This window comes from Nelumbo nucifera, chromosome 8 (genome assembly GCF_055504915.1).
Source record: "Nelumbo nucifera cultivar China Antique chromosome 8, China Antique-T2T, whole genome shotgun sequence".
Taxonomy (NCBI): Eukaryota; Viridiplantae; Streptophyta; class Magnoliopsida; order Proteales; family Nelumbonaceae; genus Nelumbo; species Nelumbo nucifera.
Genome location: NC_142656.1, coordinates 57866637 through 57891320, shown reverse-complemented (window position 1 = coordinate 57891320; position 24684 = coordinate 57866637). Strand labels below are relative to the sequence as shown.

The window sequence follows — 24684 nt, the reverse complement described above, 5'->3', positions numbered from 1 at the left end:
TTCGTTAACTATCATGAAGAAGGTTACAATCCAGGCACACACTACCTGGCCCAAAACTTCAGTTACATCACAGCCTAGAACAGTTGTTCCTTGTTGATCCCTTGCTTTGGCTAAACAATCTGTCAAGCTAGTTGCAGATCTATTAACCCAAGAAAAAGTGTCATCCACTTCTCTATATTGAAATACTTAAAAAGTATATTTCCTGCATGGGACATTTTCTGAAAATTGTAATTGTATTGTAAATCTTGGAGGTTCTAGTTGAATCAAATTGTGAAAGGTTTAGATCATAAAACTGCTTTGTTTTATAGAACTTTGTCAATTGAACCAAATTGCTATTGATAGGTATTCCCCAAGAGTACAAGTCTCTATATGTGTTGCTTTGTTCTAAAAAAAATAAGTTAATTCCTCTCCATCCATATACACCAAAAGATAGCTGCAGGCATAGTTCCCACATAATTTTGTCTTTCTTGCTCAAACCTTTTAGTTGCCTGCTCACAAGGAATTTCATGATTCTGCATAAAGTATTAGTTAAAGTATTCAAGAAGAAGAAGAAGAGGTTTTCGTCCAGAATCTCAGGTGTGTTACTGTTCACACCCTGAAATGTTTTACTTAACATATTGAAGAAAATTACAAATGGGCCCTTGAATAGGCGCCCAAATAAAAAAACATGGAAGGACATAAATGCCCTTACACTCTCAACACTCCCACTCAAGCTGAGCATAAATATTTGTCATGCCCAACTTGTTGAAATTGTTGTCAAGCTTTGATTTTGAGACACCTTTAGTAAGATAATCAGCGAATTGATCTTTAGACCTCACAAAAGGTAAACAAATTTCTTCATTGGCAACTCTTTCTCTAACGAAATGCCGATGAACAGGATTATGGGCTATGTTTATGGCAGCCTGATTGTCACAATATAATACCATTGAAGTATCAATCTGCATTCCCATTTTTGTCAACAAGTTCTTTAGCCATAACAATTCGGAAAATCCAGGAGCCATAGCTCTGTACTCTCCCTCTACACTAGATTGAGCCACGATTGATTGTTTCTTACTTCTCCAGGATACAACATTACCACCCACCAAGGTACAATAGCCAAAAGTAGACCACCTATCATTGATAGAACCTGCCTAATCATCATCAAAATAATCCTTTACCTTTAGATGCCCATGATTAAAATACAACATCCCTTTTCCTGGACATCTCTTCAAATAGGCAAGTATTTTATTCACTGCTTGCATATGAGATGATCTAGGCTTGTGCATATATTGGCTGACCACACTCACAACATATAATATATCTGGTCTAGTCAAACACAAGTAGATAAGGCAACCGACAAGTCTTTGATACACAGCTTTGTCAGGAAGGACATCTCTATCATCAACTCCCAACCTATGATTGCGACCAATTAGAGTTTCAACTGGTTTACAATCCAATTTCCCTACTTCCTGAAGCAATTCACAACATATAATATATCTGGTCTAGTCAAACACAAGTAGATAAGGCAACCGACAAGTCTTTGATACACAGCTTTGTCAGGAAGGACATCTCTATCATCAACTCCCAACCTATGATTGCGACCAATTAGAGTTTCAACTGGTTTACAATCCAATTTCCCTACTTCCTGAAGCAAATCAAGGACATATTTCCTTTGAGAAATATAAATGCCCCTCTTTGACCTTGCAACCTTAATCCTTAGGAAATACCAAAGATTTCCAAGATCTTTAATTTCAAATTCAGTAGCAAGAAAAGACTTTAGTTGAGCAATTCTAGAGGTATCATCCCCTATGATAACAATATCATCAACATAGTCAATTTTCCATTTGCTCTCCTAATAAATAAGGTATGGTCAGCTTGAGATTGAGAAAAACCAATTTTTAAGATAGCTTTTCTGAATCTGTCAAACCATTCTCTTGGGGACTGTTTAAGGCCATAAAGGGATTTCTTTAAACGACAAACTTTTCCTTCACTCCCAGGGATGTTCACTCTAGGAGGAAGTTCCATGTAAACTTCTTCTTGAAGGTCGCCATTAAGGAAGGCATTCTTAACATCCATTTGATATAAGGGACAAGAATAATGGGCAACAAGAGACATGATAACTCGAATTGAATTCATCTTGGCTACTGGATCAAAGGTTTTCTGATAATCAATGTCGTAAGACTGAGTGTACCCTTTTGCCACAATAAGAACTTTGCCCACTGGAAGAGAAACAATTTCCCATGTCTGATTTTTCTCAAGTGCATCCATTTCCTAGTTCATAGCATCATTCCAATGAGGGAATTACACTACCTCAGTAACACATTGAACGATAAAAACAAAAGCAATGGAAGAGATATAGGTATAGTAAGAGGGAGATAAGGTATTATAAGAGACATAATTTGAGATAGGATATTTAACATATGTCCTTTTTGCTTTATGAACTGCAATAGGAAGGTTAAGGTTAGAAACCACGCTAGGAGGCTCAATAAAGGTTCAATGCAAGTATCATAAATAAGAAGAGGTTTATAATCCAAATTATTTGAGTCTAGGAAGTCAAATTGTAATGGACATTCAATCTTTGGAGTCATCCTCTTTTTTTGTTTGACGAACCACCAGTGCTAAGACCAAAGAGTAGGAGGCACAGGAGGAGTATTACTGCCACCACAGGGAGGAAGAGGAGAAGGAGAAGGATTAACAATGCTAGTTATAACCGGACTAGGAACTAGCATACAAAAAGGAGTTCAATCTTCACTAACATTCTCCCTCTTAAGAGAATGACGAGAAGAGGAAAAGATGGGAGTAGACTCAAAGAATGTGACATCTTTGAATACATACTTTTTTTTAGAGTAAGGGTCATAACAACGATACTCTTTTTGGACTAAAGAATATCCCAAGAAGACACATTTGATAGACTTTGGATTAAATTCCAACCTAGAAGGACTCATGTCATGCACAAAGCAGACACGCCCAAAGAACTTAGGAGGAAGATGGAAGATATCCTCATCAGGAAAAAGAAGCTAATGTGGAGATTGGAGATGAAGGGTCCGCGAAGGAAGTCTCTTAATAAGATATACAACTATTTGTGTAGTATCTCCCAAAACCGTGTTGGGACATGCATATGGAATAACAATCCCCTGGAAACTTCAACCACATGTTTTCCTTTTCCTCTTTGATACCCCATTTTGTTGGAGGGTATGAGGACATGAACTCAAAATATGTCGTTCTACATTGCTTTTATAGTTGACAGACTTTGCATTGTAGACCAGAACTAGACAAGGACTCAAACAGACCGGGAAACAAAAACTTCAGTGAACCAAAAGACATATGCCCAAGATGGTGATGCCACAATTTCAATTGACTTAGTTTCTCATCATGATAGGACTTAGACTGACAAATTATCCCTAACTTTGGAGATCGATCAAGAAGATAAACTCCATCGGCTTCATGTCCACTGCCAATTGTCTTCCCCATACTCAGATCCTGAAAGACACAATAAGATGGAAAGAAGGTTACAGAACAATTACGAGACTTTGTAAGTGAGCTAACATATAAGAGATTTCTATGTAGTTGTGAAACATGGAGAACAAATTTCAAAGAAAGGTTGTTGGTAAGTTTAAGTTCACCCAAACCCGAGATTGGGGTCAGAGATCCATCAGCAGTAGTAATCTTACCTCTCCCTAAAAAACGTTTATGCATGGTAAAGTAAGAAGTTATACCAGTCATATGATCATTGGCTCTTGTGTCAATTATCCAAGAGCCAGAGGATGAGGCATGACACGCAAGAGCAGTACTTGATTTTGCAAAGGCACTAGAAGGTGTACGTGAACCAATAGATGTAGGTAACTCACTCTTTTCAAGATGGAGTAAGATGCCTTTCAATTTTTCCATAACATCAGAGGTGTCATGAGTAGATGCCTAAGCAGAAGAATTTCCCTCAAGCATGTAAGTTTGAGAATCATGACTAGCTATAGCAACATGAGCATTTACCTTCTTTCCGGTTTAAACTTCTCAGGACTTAGGTGGGGATTTAGTTTCCAACACCTATCCTTGGTGTGCTTTGGCTTCTTGCAATATTCACAAACTACCTCTTCAGGTTTACTAGAACTCTATTTGGATTTTGTGGACACAAGTGCTCGTTGACAGGAACTTGCATCATGGCAATCCTCCTACTCTCTTCATTCTGCACCAGAGAATGTGCTGTGGAGAGTGACAAAATATCAACACTAAGGATGTGTTGCCTGGTGAAGTCATAATCAGCATTTAGTCCAACAAGAAAATAAAAAACTCGGTTTTTTTCAATGCACTTCTTGTATTGTTCAGCATCAACAGGATCCTTCCACTCCAAAAGCTTCTAAATGATCAATTTCTTCCCAAATTGATTGTAAAGGAAGAGAAATACATGGCCATCGATTTCTCCCCCTGTTACATGTTACACGTTTCTCTTCGAAACTATAGATTCCAACAGTGTTCTTCGCTTGAGAATAAGTTAAAGTTAACTTATCCCAAATGTCCGTAGCTTTTGGAAGGAACATATAGTTGCGAGCAATGTGAGGCTGCATAAAGTATACAAGCCATGACATAACTAGCAGATTATCCTGCTCCCATTTGGAATAATTTGGATCTTTAGGTTTCGACTTAGATTCCCTACCGGTGATAAAACCAAGCTTACCTTTTCCTCTGATTGTAAGCTTCGTTGGTTGAGACCATTTAAGATGTTGGAAGGGTTAGGATCCGTCATATGGATGGTCAAACTATGCTAGATGGCTGTGTGAAATTTCAAAAATTTCGGAATCAAATTCCCTATGTTTTGAGAAACTGCAATTTTCATGATCGGTCTTGCACTGAACCGGATCAGGTTTGAAACTAAACAAAGAGGGAGATGTATACCTAATACGAATACAACAAACGCCAATCCCAAGGTGGAAGTTCACGCCCAAATCAGTCCTAAAACCAGTTCCAACTGAAGATGATCAAGACTGCTATTAGTCTTGGGCACTAAGGAATTCAAGTTCGAACAAAAGAGAAAGTGAAGAAGAAAGAGAAGAAAGAGGAGAAAGATTAGTGAGAGAGCAGTAGAACACAGGTTTGAAAGAAAGGACAGATTCTGAATGATCTGCCGCCGCCACTTCAATTTAATATTTATATGTTATGCTAGTTACATCAAAGGACATATCTGCCCTTGGTGTTTACATCATAGCACTTAACAATATAAAAAACTGAAACGTAAATAACAGAACTAGAATAACAGAATAACATAACAGATAGACTAGGTATATTCTACCCTACAGACAGAGTGGCCCCACAGCTGTGGGGCCCACATCAGTTTCTCTACACTCCCCCTCAAGTTGGGAGTAAATGTTTATCATTCCCAACTTGGATAGATCCGCTTCTAGCTTCTTTCTTGATACAGCTTTAGTGAGGATATCTGCTAGTTGCATACTGGATGTGATGTAAGGGAGGCATATTTCTTGAGATGAGACCCTCTCTCGTACAAAATGTCGGTCAACTTCAATGTGTTTGGTTATGTCATGCTGCACTGGATTATGTGCTATATTAATGGTTGCTTGATTATCACAATACAGCATCAGAGGCTTCTCATACTCAATACCCAACTCTTCAAGTAGAGATCTTAGCCATAGGATTTCAGCTACTCCGTTGGCCATGGACCTGTATTCTGCTTCAGCACTAGACCGGGAGACAACACTTTGTTTCTTACTTCTCTAGGAGACAATGTTTCCTCCCACAAGGGCACAATATCCTGAGGTAGACCGTCTGTCATCAACACTCCTAGCCCAATCGGCATCTGTATAGACCTCCACCTTCATGTGGTTATTATTCTTGAACAGTATACCCCTACCCGAGCATCTCTTCAAGTAGGCTAGAATTCTTTCTGCCGCCAGAAGATGTGTGGTTCTAGGAGAATGCATGTACTGGTTGACAACACTAACAGCATAAGTAATATCCGGTCGAGTGAGGCAGAGATATATGAGCTTTCCTACCAACCGCTAGAACATAACTTTGTCTTCAAGCAGCTCCCCACTCTCTGCATTAATCCTGTGGTTCTGTTCAATGGGTGTATCTGCAGGTTTGACACCCAGCTTTCCAGTTTCAGCCAACAGATCTAAAACATATTTCCTTTGAGAGACAAAGATCCCCTGTTTAGATCTAGCAACCTCAATGCCCAAAAAATACCGTAGTGTACCCAGATCTTTCACCTCAAACTCTTGATGAAGGAGCTGTTTGAGGGACTCAATCTCATGGCTGTCATTTCCTGTCACCACAATATCATCAACATATACTGCAAGTAGTGTCAGTGAAGACTCCACCCTCTTGATGAACAGTGTATGATCTAACTGGGCCTGTACATAACCGAACTTTCCAAGAGCTAGTCTGAATCTGTCGAACCAAGCTCTAGGTGACTGCTTCAAACCATACAATGCCTTATTGAGCCGGCAGACCTTCTTTCCTGTCTTCGTATCATAGTATCCAGGAGGCAACTGCATGTAAACCTCTTCCTGCAAGTCCCCATTCAGGAAGGCATTTTTAACATCCATTTGGTACAAAGGCCAAGTGTGGCTTGCTCCAAGAGATAATAGAACCCGAATGGTGGTCATCTTGGCTACCGGGGCAAATGTCTCCAAGTAATTTATACCATAATTCTGAGTGAACCCTTTTGCAACTCGCCGAGCTTTGTACCTCTCAATGGATCCATCCGCATTGTGCTTCACAGTAAATACCCATCTGCATCCAACTGGTTTCTTTCCTTTGGGCAAGTCAACTAGCTCCCAGGTATTATTTTTCAACAGGGCATCCATTTCAACTTGCATTGCACCTCTCCACTTCGGGACTGATAGGGCTTCTTGTACTGTTCTTGGAATAGGGACATTGGAAATGGAACTAAGGTAGAACCTGTAGGTAGGAGATAGGCGATCATAGGATAAAAAATGGGAAATACAGTGGGCTGTAGATGTGGTATGATGAGAGGAGAATTTATCATATTTTTATCCCCAATTACTCTGTCTTTTATACTGAATTAGCACTTAATTGGACTCATATTTCTGTTCAGGGCATGAAAGAAGGCATCAAGAGCAAAGAAAGACAAATCGGATGATTTTTCACAGTTTCGACATCGTTCAGTGATTTGGGCGTAACTCGCGTCTCCGAACTCTGAATGGGCTGATTCAAGACCCACTGGAAAGATAAGAGAAAAATCCACAACTTTCGTATTTTGGGCTTTCGCTGATTCGACCTGCACCGAAATCAAATCCGGGCCCGAAGTCGGGGCAATTTCACAAGAAGGCCCAATCCGCAACTGAAGCCCAATTCGCAGAGGAGGTCTAATACGAATCCAAGAACAAGAAACTGAGAAGAGTCCTTCCAGATCTAAATTCTTGATGTAATCTTAGAGAGATAAGAGGATTGAATTCATTAGATAAAAAGATAAGATTAGAATTAGGATAGGACTTTCTATTCTTGTAAAGATCAACTTCAAGAGGAAGTAGGAGACCACCCCCTTCCCTTTAAGCTATATAAAGGAGGGGGTGGACCAGCTTTAGGGATGACACAATCACTCAATCTCTGGGGGGATCACGAATTGCATTGAAAAATCAGTCAAGAAGGGTTCAAGAATTCAAGAAACTTCAAGAAGAGGAGATCTCAGCACCATGGGCGAATTCAAGAGTTCTTTCTTCCCCTTTGTTTGTTTTAATTCTTCCATCATGAACTGATTTGTTTCTTGGTAGGGCTATGGAAAGCCTAACCATGTTAATGAATATATTTTTATCTTCTTGATTTATCTAAGATTGTGATTTCCATATAGTCTATGAATTATTGTGCTTAATGCAATTAAGAGCTTGGCCACCTCTTAATTGATTTGGGTTATGTGAATGAATTGAGAGAGGAATTCACATAATTGACAGAATAATTCATAGTGTGAATTGAATGGTATATAGAGATTTATATACATGATTCATCTGAATTTAATGGTTTTCTTGGACTTAATGCACTTCCATCTTGAGAGCTCTACTCGAGAGATCGAAGGGTTACCTGATGGGCGTAGGTTTAGTATATCTCGAGAGAGAATATTAAATAAATTTGTGAAAATCTCAGCTTGTGGGAATAACAATTAGTCTTGGATAATTGGACCCATCAATATTCATTACATTGGTTAGGTGGACCTAAAGTCCTAGCGATTCCATCATTTTCATATTCGATTAGTGATCACCCTTGTTTTTATTTTCTTTGTTCTAGTCTTTATTTTCAGTAGTTCTTGTTTCCTCAAATATAAATTTCGACTGTCCAAATAATTAGGGATGACTGTGATTCTAATACTTATTTTGTTAAATCCCCGTGGGAACGATATTATTATACTACTTGATAACTAGTGCACTTGCTAGGGTTATATATCTATCGCTATCATGGTACAATGTCATTTCCCTTTATGGACTGCAATCGGAAGATCAAGGTCATCTGTAGGAGGTGAAATGGCAACAATAGAAGAAGTCTCTTTGGGTCCTGGGACTGTAATGTCTGGACCTGGGGCCGTAGATGAGATTGGAGCTGGCCTGGATTGCTAATGATCGGGATCAACTTGCCTGCACCGCCTGTGATAGACCCTCAACTCCTGATCCCTCTGACCACCCTCACCATTGTAGCTCCCCCTCAACTCCTGATCCCTCTGGCCACCCTCACCATTGCAGTTCCCATCACCCAATGGAATAGGTAAAGGAACTACCCCACTCTCACCGCTCTCCCCCTGAAGACAAGGACTTAAACCCCTACTCTCACTGCTCTCCCCCTGAGGAGAAACCCGAGGATAATAGGGTGTCTCCTCAAAGAAAGTGACATCCATGGAGACGAACTTCCTTCCTGTGACAGGATTATAGCAGCAATACCCCTTTTGAGTTTGTGCATAACCAAGGAAAATGCATTTGGAGGCCTTGGGTTCAAAGTTGGAGTGATGGGGTCCGAGAAGCTGAACAAAACAGGTACAACCGAATGTTTTAAGGGGAATAGACAACAACTCCTCATGTGGGTATAGAAGGGAAAAAGGAGATCGCAAATCAAGAACCCGGGAAGGAATCCAATTAATAAGATATACCGCCGTGAGGATAGCATCACCCCGGAAGCGAATAGGGACATTGGAGGTAAACATAAGACTTCTAGCCACCTCCAAGATGTGCCTATTCTTCCTTTCTGCAACCCCATTCTGCTGAGGTGTATGAGGGCAAGAGCTCTGACATCAAACTGGGTTAGGATCATTTGGTGAAAGTTTTGGGTCAGGGTGGGAACCTCATCTCGTGAACGCATAAGATAAACCCAAGAAAACCGGGTATGGTCATCAACAAATAACAAAAAATATCTGTACCCACCCATAGAAGGAATGTGATATGGCCCCCAAACATCTGTATGCACAAGATCAAAATGACGATTACTCCTTTTATTACTCAATGAATAAGAGTTTCTACAATGTTTAGCAAACTCACAACTTTTACATTGCAACTGGGACAACTCAACAGACTCCAACAAAGTAGGAAACAGACTCTTAAAGGACCAAAAAGACAAATGACCCAATCGATTATGCCAAAGCATAACTGAACTCACACTCTGGGAAACAAGTGACCTCTTACCCACTGACTCTTCCTGACGAGAACTCTCCCCGAGCAGATAGATCCCATTCGTTTCACGGCCAGTCCCAATCACCTTCTTCGTCTCCAGGTCCTGAAAAACACACCGGTCAGGAAAGAAAGTTACTGAGCAGTTCATGTGTTTGGTAATACTACTGACTGAAAGGAGGTTAGTATCAAGCTTAGGAACATGTAAGACAGAAGACAAGGAGATCGTATCTGATAACTTAATGTCCCCCTTCCCAGAAATAGGAACCAGGGAGCCATCAGCAATAGATACTTTATCCCTACCAGATGACAAATGGTAAGAGGTAAACAGTGAAGGCAAGCTAGTCATGTGGTCGGATGCACCTGAATCTATTACCCAACAAGGTTCAGTAGTACTTGGAGCTGAGGCATGGTAGGCCGGAGCTAGAGTACCTGAATTTACGGTTGTAATCTGACCACCCATCTTAGAAACACTGCCATAACTGATGCTCCCAAAGCTGCCTTCTGCCTGATTTTTAAACTCCATCTCGGTCAAGTCTTAAAACAGCACTTGGAATACCAATCACAATCAAAAACAGTATAGGCCTGATCTGTATTCACAGTGTATGTGCACAAAACTGGGATAACTCTGATCTGAAATCAACTAACAAACACAACAGTGGCTGTCCGTAGAGCTCTAACCCCTTTAAGAGAGTTCGAAAAACCCCAAAAAACTCTGAACAACAGCTTAGAAGGAGGTCTGATTTGCCTTTGCAGAATTAGGGTTTTAATCAGTCCTTAAAGTGATCAATTCAGTTGCACAATCTAATCAGTACTGTATAGATAGACTTGCAGTAGGGTTAATATGAAACCCTAGAATCTGATCAATGCTAACAATAAACTTGAGGACAGCTCTAGATAGATCACAAGATTCAGTCCAGCACTAGGGCTTGTCGCAAGATCACTTTCAAACTCTAGTGCAGAAAGAAACAAGGCTGAGACAGTTCGGTGTAAAACAGTAGGGTTTGCTATAAAACCCTGAATCGAAGTGTAAAAACAGTAGGGTTTTAATCACAACAGAACAGTAGGGTTTGCTGTAAAACCCTAGTGAATCGAAGAGATGAAAACCTAGAACGGTTCATCCTTCCTCTCCAGATAGGTCCAACCTATATTTTCTTAGAAAAGTAGATGACTTACAAGAAAAGAATTGTTTGTTGCCTTCTAGGGTTACCTGAACCCTAGTCTTCTCTGATCCTTCCTGACCACCAATACTCTGCAACCATGACAAAACTTCCAACAACTGCTAGCACTTCTGGCGATCTCCAAGAATCAGTCTGCGAACTCCACCTTTTCAGCTTCTAGTCCTAGGAGATTCTCATGTGGTCGGCTGGTATTAGACTCACATAAGAAACCTAACTTGACTCTGATACCATGAAGATGATCAAAACTGCTATCAGTCTTGGGCACTAAGGAATTTCAGGTTCGAACAAAAGAGAAAGTGAAGAAGAAAGAGGAGAAAGATTAGTGAGAGAGCAGTAGAACACAGGTTTGAAAGAAAGGACAGATTCTGAATGATCTGCCGCCGCCACTTCAATTTAATATTTATATGTTATGCTAGTTACATGAAAGGACATATCTGCCCTTGGTGTTTACATCATAGCACTTAACAATATAAAAAACTGAAACGTAAATAACAAAACTAGAATAACAGAATAACATAACAGATAGACTAGGTATATTCTACCCTACGGACACTGTGGGGCCCACATCAGTTTCTCTACACCAACTAAAGATGGCACAGTGTATTCTTGAAGTCGGTTCAACAACACAATTTTCTGCAAAATTGAGATCCAACTGCTTGAGTCAAACTGGGGATGATGAGCCTGATATCCCTTGAAATTTTCTTGCAAAAATCAGAGGAAAAATTGATCTATATCAGTCCCAAATAGCTGATGTCAAACTAGGAAAAAAATGGGAGACAAAAGGGTGCAGAGAGAACCAGAAATTGTGAAAATATGAAGTTATCTTGGACTAGTCTGCCTAGAGGTGTAAATCAGTCCGTGCTACCCGTGGCTTGGCACGACCTGGCACGACGGTTTGTGGGTCATGCTGGGCCTGGGATTTTAGGTCCACGGGCCAGCACGACACGACACAAATGAGCGAGCCGTGCTGCCCGTGGCCCATGGGCTGGCATGACCCAGCCAGCCTGTGGCACAACCCAACACGACCCATATATATATTTTATATATATTATAATTATATAATAATATATAGTATATAATATATTAATAAAATAAATATTTTTTTAATTTTATTATACTAATTTACTTAATTATTGCATATATAAGCAATTTTGTACACAAATTTCATATAAAATTAAAATTTTAAGTTTTTTTGTCAATTTTTTTAAATAAATAGCTTTGGCCCGATACACAGCCTGACCTGGCCCAAGGCTCGGCCCACGGGCCAGCTCAGCCCGTGGCATGGCACGGTTTGTGCAGGCCGACCCCCAAATTTTTCAACGGGGAGGGCAGCACGGTTTGTGCGGGCCGCCCACGGGCCGTGTCGTGCTGGCCCGACACAACCCACTTTACACCTCTTCTGCCCCTCCTCTTTTATGATCTCTTATGGAGCTATCTCCTAATCTAATTAGGAGATAATAATCTAGATCAAAATCAGATCTGGACTCTAATTAAAGATATACCTTATCTTCTTATAAGATTAGGTGCTCCATACCCAGATTCGCCCCATAAGTTGTCATGTGCCAACTTAATTAATCATATTCATTATGGACCCTAGGCCCATCATCTATAAGGCTCACCACCCAAGGGTGTTGCATGGCCAACTTAGGCCTGATTTGTATGGCGTGGGACCCCACAATGACCTCACATAGGTCCACATGGGTTCGGCCCAGCCTCTGTGAAAAGGTTTGGCCGAATTCACTGCTAAATGCAGTGAACCCCTGAGCACATCACTTTGGGCTCAATATGGGCCCAACATTTACACTTAAGTGATCCTTGAATTCAGCCATCCTATGAAGATTCAAGGATAATGGACTTAAGTAAGATAAAGCCCATCAGGTAATCAGCCCTGTGTTGGTCTCTTACACTTAGCCTCTCGGCCCATAATGATCAAACACTGCCCGATAGGGAAGGTCCTTTCCCCTGGTTGCAAGGTACAGTGTCACACTCTCTGCTTGGATGGATTCCGAGAATTAAAACCTTTTGCAAACATATTTTTTATAAAACATTAATATATATATATATAACATAAATATATATTTTTTATAAGCATACTTTGCTATTGCTCTAAGCTTGGGGAGATGGAGAGAAGAGGCTTTGTGGAAATTGCACGATGGAGGAAGTCCTTGAGAATAGAAGCTAAAGATTTTCTCTTCGAGGAGTTGAAGATTAAGGGACATCCTAGCCTAAAAGAAACTCAAAAGGTTCATACATCGTGTAAAAGAAGATACTTGATGGAGTGTAAAAGAAACTCAAAAGGTTCATACATCTCTTTGTCTGAATTCTTTGCTAAAGGTAAGAAGCAAACGGTCTGCTTTCCTCAAGGAAAAAATAGTCAAGGATGGAAGGAGGTTGCTACAGTGTTGAAGACCTTTCTTATCTCCAGGAGAAAAGGGGAAGATAAAGCAGAGGGAGGGGTTCCATGGAAGACTGCTGCTGAGGTGTAAAAGAAGGATATGTTTGTTATGGCACACTGTCAGAACCTCCCGACAATGACTGTTAATGTAAGGAAAGAACGTTGGGAGGACATGCTGGTGTTAGAGGCCAATAGTCCGATCTTGGAGTGGAGGAAAGTTACTGATTTATTAATACAAAAATTGAACCTAAGAACCACCTTTATCCTGACCCCCTTTAACAATTATAAGGCTCTCCATGATCCCGTAGAAAATCTGATTGAAGTTGAAGCTTTGAGCTTTCAGGGTGCAGTAGGTTCTTTTACTTTGTTTAAGTGGTCTCCTTCGAACTCCAAGTTCTTCTTAGTGGAAGATGGTGTTATTCGAGTGATTGGGCTGACTTTCCACCTGTGGAATCATGAGATAGCAGCCTCCATTGCAGTGTTATGTGGTGCCCGTCTTGATGGAAAGTTCTGGGGAGACCTATGGTCGGCAGCCTTGTTGTTGAGTGGAGTTAAGCTTGAAGATATACCCAGAAAGATAAGTATTAATGTTGATGGGGTTTTTCATCCGGTGTGGTTGGCCTCCTCCATTGAAGCTAGTCTGTGGAGGGAGGCTCGATAGGTTGAAGATGAAAGGACAGAAATGTTAGAGCTACATGGCAGGTTGGGGGTAGTGCACTCAGGGAAAGTTAATACTCTCACAAAATTGGATGGGCAGCCTTTAGGACTCCCTAAAGGTTTCGGCAGGCTGGAAGGTCAAAATGGCAAAGGTCAAGGAACAGGGTTGGGCGGTCAACTACGTGGAGAGCAAGCTATCAGGAGGACAGTAAATCTTATGCTTAGGTGGTAAAAGGCGGTGAGAACCTTGATTTAAATTCAAGTTACAGAAGGAAGGTAAAGGAATCAGACTGGGTTGAACCAAAAAATGGTGAACCTGATTTGGGTGTAGTGGGCACTGAGTGTGACATTGTAAAGTCTCATGTGCCAGAGCATATTAGCCCGAGTGGGCCCCAAAATTTTGATGGGCTTTCTAAAGAAACAAAAGGTGGGCCGCGACTTAAGTTGGCCCAAGCCAAGGTTCAGGTAAGTGGGTTATGTGATTCACTTAAGTTACACGCGCCTGGAAAGGGGAGAGCTCCAATAGATGGTAAGAACCATCTATCTCCCTCATCCTCAAGCTCCTCTCAGGTTTGTGCTCGAGTAGCAGTCTCATCCCCAACTTCCCTGCAATGGGTCCCGATCAAGAAGTCAAATCTTCTTTCTCCGGACAGGCGGAACCCCATAAGCATAAAACGACGAGATTTAGAGCTTCTTGAAGACAGTGAAGACACAGATGAAGAAGGTGGTGATGCTGAAGATTCGACTGATATAGCGAGTTTGGGAAGTATATTGACTTGCAAGAAAACTTGGATATGTTACAGGAAGGTATCTTCAATACAGAGGTTCTTTTTTTAGAAGGAATCTCTCATGGGGAAGAAGGGGAGGTGAGGAGGATTGAAAGTAAGGCTTCAAAATCTGAGCTTATTACACCCCCCCCTTGGGGAGCAACTACAACCTCTCAGAACACAAACAGAGTTAGTATAAAGGCACAGAATTTTCCGGTGGTCTGTGAAGATAGGCCAGAAAGGAGGGAACAGGAACGGGTTTCTCCGGTGGTAAGACTAGACAAAGGTGAAAATTTAACCTTAACCACCTCACTGCAAACGCCAACTAAGGGGGAAGACTTGACACTACCTGTAATTTCTCAGATGCAAGCCTTGTTTCTTCTTCGTTCTCCTACTCTACGGTCAAGTATGGGTGTCCATTCGGTTTTTGTTACTGATATGTGTGTTCAGCTTGTTGCAGATACTCTAATATCCCATCATGAAGGAGTAGATTCAGTGTCTAAAGGAAGGGATGAAGGTGCAGTGGCAATCATGAACATAAGAGGAAGGAAGAGTCAACTTGTTATAAAGGTTTGGGGGAAGAGGTGGAGAGAATATGGAAGTTGATCTGTACAGATTGTGAGGAAATCAGAATGAAGGAAGATTACTTGGAAGGGAATTTTCAGAAGAAGGGATTGCCTAGTGAGGAAGGAGAGGGTGTTGAAATAGAAGGTGATAAGAGGACAATTGAATTCTAAAACATGAAGAGATTATCAAAAGGTTGACCTTGGGGTGCGGAAAGAAGTAGTTAAAACATACCATAGGAAACCTGAGGAAAAAAAAGAGGAGAAAAAGGAGCATAAAAAGAAGAAAGGACTGAGGTGCAACGACTAATATCTGACTTTGAGGCTGATATTGAGTTTAGCAGAAGGGGAGAAAGGAGGAAGAACTCTAGGTGAGGAGTTGACTTCAGGAGGGACTTTATTGAAAGTGTGTCCATGAGGATTATCAGTTGGAGTGTGAGAGGATTGGGAAGTGCAGGGTAATAAAGGATTTATTCACAAGAGAGAAGCCTGATTGTGATGGTGCAAGAGATGAAGCTCTCTAAACTGGATGGAAGATGGAGAAGTTTTTGGAGGATTAGGGGTGTTAGTTGGTCCTCGACTCCATCTTGGGGTGCCTCTGGAGGAATTGTCACCGTTTGGAAGAATGAGGTAGTGGAAGCAGTGGAGGAGCTAGTGGGTAGATACTCTGTCTCTAGTAAATTCAAGAATGTAGCGGATGGATTTTGTTGGGTAATTACCAATGTGTATGGCCCTAATACGTACAGAGAAAGAAATGAATTGTGGGAGGAATTGTATGCAATTCGGGGTTTATGGAATGGACCCTGGTGTTTGGAAGGGGATTTTATTGTTACAAGATACTCAGAGGAATCTAGCAATCGTGTATAGTCAATTACAACAAGCATGAGGAAATTTAACGGGTTTATAGAAGATTGTGAGCTAAAAGAAATTCCTTTGTTGCAAGCTAGATTCACCTGGTCTAACTTTCAAGATAATCCTCTGTGTTCAAAGCTGGATAGGTTTTTATTCAACCTAGAATGGGAAAACTACTGGGGAAATCTGCTCTCTAGAGCTTTGCCTAGGGTCACATCAGACCATTGTCCCATCAAGATCGGTGTGGAATCCCTAATTAGTGGACCTAAACCACTTAGGTTTGAGAATATGTGGTTAACTCATCCGGGTTTTGAAAGCATAGTGAACGGTTGTTGGAACGAGGAGTTAAGGGGAATAAAGTGGAAAGGAATCAAATTTCATTAGAAGTTGAAGAGACTAAGAGCCAAATTGAAGGAGTGGAATAAAGATCACTTTGGTAGGATAGAGGAACAAAAGTTGAGCCTATTCACACAAATTGAAAAAATGGATGAGAGGGAAGCCCAAGGGTTGCTAAATGAGCAGGACAGAGAATCAAGAAGGCAATTGAAGAAGGACCTAGAAGAGGTTTTACTCAAAGAAGAGATTTGTTGGAGGCAAAAGTCAAGGCATAAGTGGATTAAGGAGGGGGATGGGAATACTAGGTTCTTTCATGAGTTGGAAAATGGTAGGAGGAAGAACTTAGTGGCTAGACTAGAGATAGAAGGGCAGGTAATTACCAACCAAGAGGATATAGCTAGGACCTTTGTAGATCATTTTAAAGCCATCTTTAGTAGGACTTTGAAGAGAGGGTGCCTTTGGAAGGATTGGAATGGCTGAGATTAGATGGAGAAAAAGCAAGGTGGTTAGAAAGGAATGTTGAAGAAGAGGAGATCAGAAGGGCAGTGTTTATGATGGATAAATCTAAGGCACTAGGTCCTGATGGATTTACTATGGCTTTCTACCAAGATTGTTGGGACATTTTGAAAGAGGATTTATGTGATGCTGTTGAGGAATTTATAGAGAATCATATAGTAAGTCTGGGAGTCGAAGCCACTTTTTTGGCCTTAGTCCCTAAGAAATCAGATGCTATCCAACCTAAGGATTTCAGGCCAATTAGTTCGGTAACTAGCATTTTTAAAATTTTGGCTAAGGTGTTGTCTTTAAGGCTTAAAGCAGTTCTCCCATCCCTAATAAGCCAAGCCTAAGGAGGCTTTGTACAAGTGAGACAAATAGCAGATCAGATCCTAATTGCTAATGAGTGTGTGGAGGATATGAGAAGATCTAAAATAAAAGGCTTTGTTTGTAAGTTGGATCTAGAAAAGGCCTATGATTTGGTGGACTGGCATTTTTTGGTACAAGTATTGAGAAATTGTGGGTTTGAGAATAAGTGGTGAAGTTGAATTTTTGGATGTATTAGTTCCTACAATTACTCTGTCTTGGTTAATGGAGTGGTGAAGGATTTCTTCCTAGCTTGTAGAGGTATCAGGCAAGGGGACCCTCTATCACCTTTCCTCTTCACTCTAATAGCAGAGGTGCTTAGTAGAATGATCTCAAAGGCTGATAGAGAAGATGTGATTAAAGGGTGGAGAATAGGTAGGGATGGTATTCCGGTCACCCATCTCCAATTTGAAGATGATATTCTGATTTTCTGTGACGGGGATGATATTGAGAAAGTGAGAAATCTCAAGGATCTAGTTAGAAGTTTTGAGAGATTGTCAAATTTGAGTGTCAACTTTGAAAAGAGTTGTATAGCTGGTGTTAACTTGGAGGATAAGGAAGTGGAGTTTATAGCAAGAAGCTTAGGATGTTCTATCTCGTCTTGGCCTATGACCTACTTGGGGCTTCCACTAGGGGCAAACCCTAGGGAGAGTAGCTTTTGGTGTCCAGTGGTAGAGTGGTTCCAAAAGAAGTTAACATCGTGGAGGAAAAACTACTTATCCTTGGGGGGTAGAATCACGTTAATAAGAGCCACACTTGCTAACTTACCAATCTATTTCCTGCCTATGTTTAGGATACCACCTAGGGAAGCTGAAAAGCTAGAGAAGTTTATGAGAGATTTTCTTTGGGAGCCAGAGGAAAGTAAGAAGGATCACTTGATAAAATGGGAGGTGGTATGCCGGAATAAAGAGGAAGGGAGATTGGGGTTAGGGAATTTGATTAAAAAAAATAAAGCATTGCTGGGGAAGTGGCTGTGGAGGTGGCCAGTGGAGAGAGACTTTAGCATGAGGTGGTGTGTAGTATTCATGGTCGCTCAAAAAATGGATGGGATGCTAGAGTATCACGGCTGGCAACCTTGGCAACACCTTGGAAAGCTATTCATGGCATTCTTCCTCCACTTCTCAGTTTTATCAGGTATGATGTTTGAAATGGTAACTCAGTCCTATTTTGGGAGGATACTTGGGTTGGAGAGGCTCCATTGAAGGACCTTTTCCCTTCTTTGTTCTCTGTTTCAAGGTATAAAAAGCATTTTTTGTCAAAGTATTTTTCCATGGGTTTCGTAGTGGTTTAAGGGAAGAGGAAATTGTGTCTCTCACAAATCTGGTATTGATACAGTATGTTTGGACACCCCAGTGGAACGGATCCTTTTCATGCGCTTCTTTTTTTAAATCCATTACTCAGTCTACCCCCAACCAGCCTTTCCCTTTTAAGGAGATTTGGTGCAGGCCTGCTCCCCCTAAGGTTATGGCTTTTTGCTGGGAAGTGTATTATGGGAAAATAAACACCTTTGACATTTTACAAAAGAGAAGACCTTTTCTCTGTCTCTCACCTTCCTGGTGTATTCTTTGCAGGTCACATTGGTGAGGGCTGTAACCATATACTAATATCTTGTTCATTTACTGCAGAGTTGTGGGAGTGGCTCTTCTCATTGTTTGGGTGCAGGTTCGTTAGGCCAGCAGATGCAAGTTTGATTTTTGATCCTGCTTTCTTCCCTTGGTGGAACTGAAGAGGAAGAATTATGTGGAGGTGTGCAAGAGCAGCGCTGATCTGGTCCGTGTGGGAAGAAAGGAATACCAGAATTTTCCAAGAGGAGAGAAGCCTAGAAGAGATGAAGGACTGCATTCTAAATAGGGTGATCTTGTGGCTAAAATTGCTGGACCTATTCCATCAATTCTCATTTAATGATGTTTAGAGGAATTGGTTAGTAGTGGCTAATTGTTCATCCATAAAGACTAAAGTGAGTATGGCTTGGGAACCCCCTCTTGAAAGATTCTTGAAGCTGAATTTCGACAGAAGTAGTCTTGGTAATCCTGGTCCGTCAAGGGTGGGAGGGGTATTGAGGAATTAGAGTGGGAATGTGGTTCTTATTTTCTCAGGACCCATAGGAGTTGGAAACTCTACTAGGGCGGAACTTGCTGCCGCTATCCAGGGAGTACAGTTAGCAATGCTGATAGGTGTGGAACAGTTGATAATAGGAGGAGACTCCAAGGTGGTAGTGGGCTGGCTACAAAATCCAGAATCTATAGTGTAGTGTTTTAAGAATGAAATTAAAAAATTCAACTGCCTAACAAGAAGCTTGACAGTGAGAATACAATGGGTGGGGAGATCAGCAAACTCTATGGCTGATGGTCTTGCAAAGCAAGGGGTAAATAGGGAAAGTTTATATTGGGCTCAACTGTAGACTGAATCTGTTTTCTATCTTTTGACTTTCTTCCTACTATTAGGAGAGGACATAGCTCGTGCCTCTCCACGGGAAGCTTGTAACTGCACTAGTTTTTATTAATGAAATTTATCCTTATTATTTATAAAAAAATATATGTATATTTTGCAAAACCAAATCACAAACGTAGTTGAAATCCACTGTCGGCAGTTTAGGTTTCCATTAGAGAGAGTGTAAGCCCTATCATTCACTTTGTCCGTCAAAGGGGTCGATCCTATCACTATGATCACCCACTTAGGTGAATTCTCAGACTACCCCAACATACCTTGGTTTTGACCCTTGATGGATCTCACTGATTGGCATATGAAAAGCAACCCAATCCAATAGCTAGTATAGTACCATAATCAAGTCTAGGGGTTATGTGTAACTTTCTAGTTTTTCCCATCAATCTCCAAGGTCCAGGGCATAACTAGAAAATGGTCCGGGTTCAATGTTTCATCCAAACACACATTTTATGTGCTTTAGGTCTAACCCTAGCAGCTGAGACAAGCTGCCCCGATTTCTTTGGTAGAACATCAGTGTTAGCCTTGGCAAGATAAACTCCCCAAGTCTATCCAACGGCGGAGAACATTTCCAACTAACACGAGTCCCATAAGTGTCTAGTTTAATGTGTAATTACACAGAAACATACGAATACCAACATGAAACAATAATGTACTTTTATTCATTTACAATAAATATATTTGTACATCAATCTGATTAGAGATAAAGGTATACACTGTTTAATAGCTCCCACTTGCACTTAGGTCCAATCGAGTACATGCCTTAATCCCATAGTATCCCAACACTAGCTGAATAGCCAAACACCTTTTCCTTAAGATTAAACATGGGCTACAACAGTAAAACAAGGGAAAAGATGGTGTTGGCGGCAAAATAGGAGAAGAGAAAATTTCCCAAAAAAGTTTTAGGGCTCCAAAAAATCTGAGACTACTTCCTACAATCTCAAAATTTTACCATGATTCAAACGCAAGTGGATTTAACAGCAACCAACCCACCATGCATGTAAGCCCTAAACTCTAGATCTGTATTTTTTGCCAATTTTCATTTGAAAAATCCAAGAAAAATGTAAAACAACTTCAAACCTCCATGAAATGTATATCAAAATTCCTCTAAAAACGGGGTGCACCAATGGGCATCAAAACTGCAGATGGACGCCACCGACTGTATGGGCTGCTGACATCAACCGGTGGTGTGCTGACATCAGCAGGTTCGTCTGTGAGTCACGACCAGCGGCTGATGCTTTCCTTGGTCTTCCGATGCTCTAGAAGTGTTACTGTTTACACCCTGAAATGTTTTACTTAACATATTGAAGAAAATTATAAATGGGCCCTTGAATAGGCTCCCAAATGCAAAAAACCTGAAAGGACACAAATGCCCTTACACTCTCAACAGTATTCAACAGTGGCATCCCCCTCATCAGTAGACTATGCATTGTTAAACATATCTCCAAGGTGTCAGTTCACACAAGAAAAGCTACTTTGGAGGGTACTGATCTTTTTTTTTTTGTGTGTGTGAGAAAACTGATTTCATTAAACAAGAAGAGGGGTACACAAGAGGGTGTACAAAGAGAAGATGAAAGAAAAACAGGGATCAGACCCCTAAGAACACAGTACAGAACTTCTAAAAGAGCACCTAATTTTTCTAACCCATCTGCAAGAGCATTGTGTTCCCTTGGGATCCAGTGCAGGTTTGCATTTGAAGCTGCCAATAAATCCCTTTCTTCTGCCAGAAAGTGACTGATTCTCCATGGTCCAGCCTCCTGTCTTCCTAACCACTTTATGGTTTTAGCTGAATCTCCTTCTATGGATAAGTTCTGAATGCCTAGTCAGTTGATTAGTTGGATTCCCGTAAGTGCAGCCATCACTTCTGCGTTAGTAGAGTCGGCTGTACCTATCGGTCCATTGTACTCCCAGCAAATGCTTCCATTTTCATCCCTTAGTACTCCTCCAGCTCCGGGGTTACCTGAAGCACTTCCATCGAAGCTTAGGGTTCATGTTTCTTCCGCCCTAGGGCGAGTCCCCCTCTAGATGGTGGGGGGAGGAGAAAAGGAAGAGGTCATCATCCCTGTTCAGGTCATTTATGGAGACTCCTTAAAATTTGTCTGAACTGGTTGCCCACTGATTACAGATGTAGGTGATGTGTGAGATCAAATCAGTCCTTGATCTTGCCTTGTTCTCAAATAAGTGGTTGTTCCTTTCTTCCCAAACTCCCCAAAGCACAGCATGCAAAATTATTTTCCAAAACACCTTGCCTCTTTTGCTCAATCCTTTGCCTTGCCACCGGTGAAGCAGGTCCTGAGGGTGATTTGGAGCAACCCAGGTAGCTGAAGGAAATGACACCAAATATCTTTGGTTCCCTGGCAGTGGATGAAAAGGTGATCAGTTGTTTCCCCTTCTCTCAGACAAAGGATGCAGACATGGGGGGAAATAGCTAGTCTGCCAAGGTTCTTTTGTGACAGGTCACAAGTGTTTATTCTTGTGCAGGCAGGCTTCCCAAATGAAAAAGCACACTCTGGAGGGAACATAGTTGCACCAGACCTTCTTGAAAGGAAAATTGCAGCTCTGCTCTTCTGTGACCAGAACCTTCAAGAAAGATTTGGAAGAGAACTCACCTATAGGGTGGGGTTTCCAGACCGGGAATTTAGTGAGTTAGGAGAGATGTAGACTTCTCTGTGAGAGAGGAGGAGCTCAGTTAATTCACTGTTCTCCGAATCCCTTAAAGGTCTTCTAAGGTTCAAGTTAATGTTGCTTTCAGTGGGGAAAAAGGGGAGGCACTGGGAAATGGTAGCTTCTTTGTTAAGAGTGAGGTTAAAAAGTCTAGGGTAGGAGTCTGCTAAAGTAGAGTTGCCCCACCACAGATCATTCCAAGTAGGGAGGATTCTTCTCTTTCAGGTGGCCAATTTCTAGACCTCCAGCCTCCTTAGGTTTACAGGTCTGCACCCAGCTCACTGGATGATTTCTTTTCTCCCCTACACCTTCCCAAAGGAAGTCTCTTCTCTTTGAAGCTTCTCAATTTGGGTTCTGATTTTGGCAGGAATCTGGAACACTAGGAGGAAGTAGATGGGCAGGTTTGCAAGAGAAGTCTTAATGAGTGTAAGTCTCCCCCCATTTGATAGGTAACATCGTTTCCAAGTGGCTAGCTTCTTTTCACACTTTTTCAACACTGGCTCCCAGAAACTTGGACTTTTAGGGTCCCACTCAAAGGCAAGTCTAGGAAAATCAGTCACCTGCTGAAAACAGAACCACTTAACAAGTGGTTGGTCACCACACCACTTGTCCATCCAAAGCTAACCCTTGAACCTGTGCCAATTTTGTAACGAATCCCTTTTACAAGTACAGAGCAATGCTTTTTGAGAATGATGTTTATTTTTCTTTAAATCTTTCAAAGTGTTTATTATTTTTATGTCTTGAGAAACATATATTGACAAACATTACTTAGTTGATCTCTGGATGTACTTCCTGTTTGCAGCTTCGCCCAAATTTTTGTGATGCATGGTCAAACTTGGCTAGTGCATACATGCGGAAAGGAAGGCTCAATGAAGCAGCTCAGTGTTGTCGCCAGGCTCTTGCATTGAATCCACACTTGGTAGAGCCTTACATCATTTTAATGTTTTCAGTATTTATTTCATTGTGCATGATTTGTGCTGACAATGAGCTTTTTAACTTGCATAGGTTGATGCACATAGCAATCTTGGAAATTTGATGAAAGTACAAGGTTTAGTCAAAGAGGTAAGCTGCAAAAAACTAGGGATGTTGTTTCCCTTCTGGATTTCTTCCATTCTTTCCTTTTATGCTTTTCTCCTCATTTTTTTTGTGGGAATGGTGGTGGATCGGAAGCTGTATATTGGCATTATTAGTTTAGGCATTTTCTAGTTAGCTTTCTTGTTTTTTGATCAATATTTTCTAGTTAGCTTTCTTTGTCATGGTATTAGTTTGTCCAGTAGATGTTCTCTTTCATGTGTTAAAATATTGTAAATAAGCTACATTCTCAAGTTATTCTCTATGTTATCTATTTGGTCAACATAATCTAGAGATTGGTGTTAGAACTATAGAATTTGAAAAATGCTTCTTGGAGAGTTTCCCGAAAACCCTAGCTAACTAGAGAGCCTTCTGATTACTTGGTCTGGACGTGGTGCTTGGTGATAGAATAGAAGCATTCTAACTATCTTTGAGATTGGTCCAAGTTGGAAATGTTTCTGAAGCCTTTGATAGGGTTCGGTGAAAACCCTAATTTGATTATTTAAAGAGCAGTTTTTGACTTAGGACAGTAAGCCTTGAGTAGTAACACCTTATTTTGATTTTCGTTTATCTCTGTTTGGACAATGGAGCGAGCTGGAGGTGAGATGAAACTCTCCACCGACTCCAGGTTTGGTCCAAGAAGGTCTGTGGAGACTCTATTAGGGGAAGTAACCTTAGTAAAGTTGGATGGAACCAATGTTTTAGCTTGGTCCCAGTCTATAAAGGTTCATGTTTGCAGTAGAAGGAAATGGGGATACATCATTGGGACCAAGGAGAAACCTATAGAGGATGACCCTACTTATGAGAGGTGGATGCAGGAGAACTATAATGTAGTAGGTTGGCTAGTGAATTTCATGCAATTAAAACTAAAAAATCATTACTTTTTGTGTGAAAACTAAGAATTTAAGACTCTAACATGGACTTGTTTGGGCTTGCCTTGAGGGGCGTGGCACAAAGATGGCTCATAGAATTAGGAATGTAATATGTCACATTAGCTACTTGAAGTAGCATAATTTAGAAAAAAAGAGATTGTGGGTTTTATATGCTTGAAAATGTTTTATATGTTTGATTTCATTTTTAAATTCTCATTTTAATATGCTTTACATATTATGTTTATGTATTTTAATTTTAGATAATAGGTTTTTTAAAACATTTATTTTAAAATTTAAGTTTATATTTTTATTAATATTGTGTTTTTATAATTTTTTTATTTTTTTGCATTTTTTGAATTTTTTGGCATTTTTTTTTAATTTTTCGACATTTTTTTTTCTTAGCTTTTTTTTTTTTTAATTGTACGCCTTG

At 40.7% G+C, this 24684-nt stretch overlaps 1 protein-coding gene across 2 annotated transcripts in view; it reads left to right on the top strand.

Annotated features, from left to right (window-relative positions):
• Positions 1-24684, top strand: part of LOC104612645 (putative UDP-N-acetylglucosamine--peptide N-acetylglucosaminyltransferase SEC) — a 79724-nt gene that overhangs the window by 32755 nt on the left and 22285 nt on the right. For both annotated transcript variants that reach the window (XM_088892613.1, XM_010280150.3), the window contains exons 5-6: positions 23114-23230; positions 23317-23373. In XM_088892613.1, the coding sequence (XP_088748739.1) occupies positions 23114-23230; positions 23317-23373 (174 nt within the window). The remainder of the gene's footprint in view (positions 1-23113; positions 23231-23316; positions 23374-24684) is intronic.